Here is a 2,769-nt window from a genome sequence, read left to right as displayed (position 1 = left end):
ATATATATATATATATATATATATATACACACAGTATATTAGTAATTGCGACATTATATCTCCCGGTTGGTTCTTTACAGCACACAATGAGACTTTTTATCAAATAAAAATGTATTCTCAATGTTTGATGCTCAAAAGCTATGCTATGCAGATTTTGAATTGAATATGAATGAAAACTAGTTGAAAGAAAGAAGCAATTCAGTGTTTATTGCAGGTGTATTGTGGGTAATTGTCCAGTGTACTCACATTGGCACTGAGCTGTGTTGTGAGAGCTGAGACCTTCTCCTGCGACGCATCCAATTCCCTCCTCAGCTTACGGATCTAAACACACATTCAATTCAGTTATTCAAACACAAGTCATGTTGCTAAAAGCTGACTTCTGATGCTAATGTGAGACTGATAAAGATGTACAAATGTCAAGACTACAGCATGGTACAAATCCAACATGAAGTTGTTCTAACTACTAACCACATATTTGATGTCCCCACAATTTCCGAAGTCAACCATTTAAAAATTACCAATTGAACCAATGAGCACTGATGTTAATATATAGGTAAAATTTTTAGCAGATATTTATGATGGCCTTTTTTAGCTAAATAAATAAATAAATGCATAAATAAATAAAGGTAATCGTGATTTTAATAAACTGAATTAATAAAAAATAAAATAACATTTATAATTGTGTATTTATACATTTAAAATATTTAGGTTGTAATCTTTTTGTTATTTTAACTTCATATATCTATGTTGTGACCTTTTTAAAATTAAAAAAGAATTTTAAAAATGTTTTTGAATTGCAAATTTATATATTCCAGATGATTTTTATAAATAAAATATTACATTTTTTATATTATTATATTATTAAATTCTTAATACTATATTATATTAATATTATATTATACAATTTGTAATTTTTCATTTCAATTATATATCTCATAGAAGTGACTTTTAAAAAAATAAAAAATAAATACAAATATGGTACCACTTCACAATAAGGTTATATTTGTTAACTATACTTAATGCATTAACTAACATCAACTAACAATGAGCAATAAATGGTTACATTATTTATTAATATTTGTTTACGTTAGTTAATAAAAATACAACTATTAACTATCTAACATTAAATAACAATGAGCACGTTTACATGCACACCAGTAAGCAACAAAAGAATCACAAGACGGCCCGAACATTTGAAAGAACCTTTAACCTTTAACATTTAGCATCAATTCAATCTTTTGACTCACCGTAGAGTAAACTGACGATGTGCTAGAGACTAGAGACAAAGATGAGCCATGAACTGTGGAAAGAAGAAAAATACAGTCAAAATAACTTCAATCAAAACCATTTTTGTATTGCAGTAGCACGTGAGCCATTGAAAAACTAGCATGAAAAAGTAGAAAGATAAACTAGCATAAGCTGAAACACCACGAAGTGCTTATCACCTTCAAATGGGCTATTGTTAAGTAAACAATACCTTTATGGCCAGAATATTTCTGATAAGTTATATGTGCAAGTATGTTTTTTCTTGATATCTGTTATTGCCAAACCAAAAACCCTAGCAAAAACAAAAGGCAACAAAAGTGTGCCAAAATAAATATACTATGAAATCATTTGTGGATGAAAAGGTATTCAACTTGCCATTGTGATACAAGGTTATAAATCCCCTTCATCACACTGCATATTCGAAAAGAATTATGAGTGTGTTACTCTCATTGTATTTTCAAAATGAAAAAATAACTGACAAGTGGTGCTTAAACTAAACTGCTTTTGAGGTTGCAAAACGGGATCAGTCTTTATGACTAATCTTTATGACAAGGAATAAACGGTTTCTTCACGGTCCAAAGAAATTGCTTGAGGGGGAGTTTTAACCCCAGACAAAAAGCCTAGACAAGGATGACTGTTTTTAATTAAAAGCTGTTAAAGCTAATTTTTTAGCTAATTTTTTTACCAGCCAATACTCCAGTCTTTAGTGCCCCATGATCCTTCAGAAATCATTCTTATATGTTGATTTGGTGCTCAAGAAACATTTCTGATTATCAACAATGTAGTGACGTCAAAATATAATCATTTGCATATCTGACTCAGATTATTCCATACATTTGTCAGTTGTGATGTTAAATTAAGCTTGCAACATGTCAGCGCGAAACTTACAGCTCATTATCCTCCCATGCAGTTAATGCAGCGTTTTGACTGAATCACTTCTACTTCTGCTGCACGAGATGAGAACACATCAGAAATCATTCTTATATGTTGATTTGGTGCTCAAGAAACATTTCTGATTATCAACAATGTTGAAAACAGTTGTGTTGCTTAATATTTTTGTGGAAACCATGATAATGATTTCAGGATTCTTTGATGCATAGAAAGTTTAAAAGAGCAGCATTTGTTTTAAATCTTTAGTAACATTGTCTTTACTTTTTTTGTCAATGTCTTTACTGTCTACTCCGATCAAAGAAAACGGGTTACCGCGTTTACATGACCAAGTGCGTTTTCGGCTTATTAAGCATAATCGGCTTAAGAACGTGTATGCAAACGTGCTCATTAATAGATACAGCTATTGATTTTACTAATGTATTAGTAAATGTTGGAATAAACATTAACTAAGATTAATAAATGCTTTAGAAGTATTTTTCATTGTAAGTTTGTTAACTAATGAAGTTAGCTAATGTTAACAAATGGAACCTTATTGTAAATTGTAACTATATATATATATATATATATATATATATATATATATATATATATACACAGTATATGTGAGAGTGA

General features: G+C 29.7%; 1 protein-coding gene across 1 annotated transcript in view; it reads right to left on the bottom strand.

Moving 5' to 3' along the window:
* LOC107674975 (neuron navigator 2-like) overlaps positions 1-2,769 on the bottom strand; it is an 80,469-nt gene that overhangs the window by 8,653 nt on the left and 69,047 nt on the right. Inside the window, exons 21-22 of the mRNA XM_016469143.1 lie at positions 1,232-1,300; positions 247-323 (exon numbers count right to left, since the gene is read on the bottom strand). Of these exons, the coding sequence (XP_016324629.1) occupies positions 247-323; positions 1,232-1,300 (146 nt within the window). The remainder of the gene's footprint in view (positions 1-246; positions 324-1,231; positions 1,301-2,769) is intronic.

This window comes from Sinocyclocheilus anshuiensis, unplaced genomic scaffold (genome assembly GCF_001515605.1).
Source record: "Sinocyclocheilus anshuiensis isolate Anshui unplaced genomic scaffold, SAMN03320099.WGS_v1.1 scaffold1065, whole genome shotgun sequence".
NCBI lineage: Eukaryota > Metazoa > Chordata > Actinopteri > Cypriniformes > Cyprinidae > Sinocyclocheilus > Sinocyclocheilus anshuiensis.
Note: the sequence above shows the minus strand (reverse complement) of the source record. Positions and strands in the feature narration are given on the sequence as shown.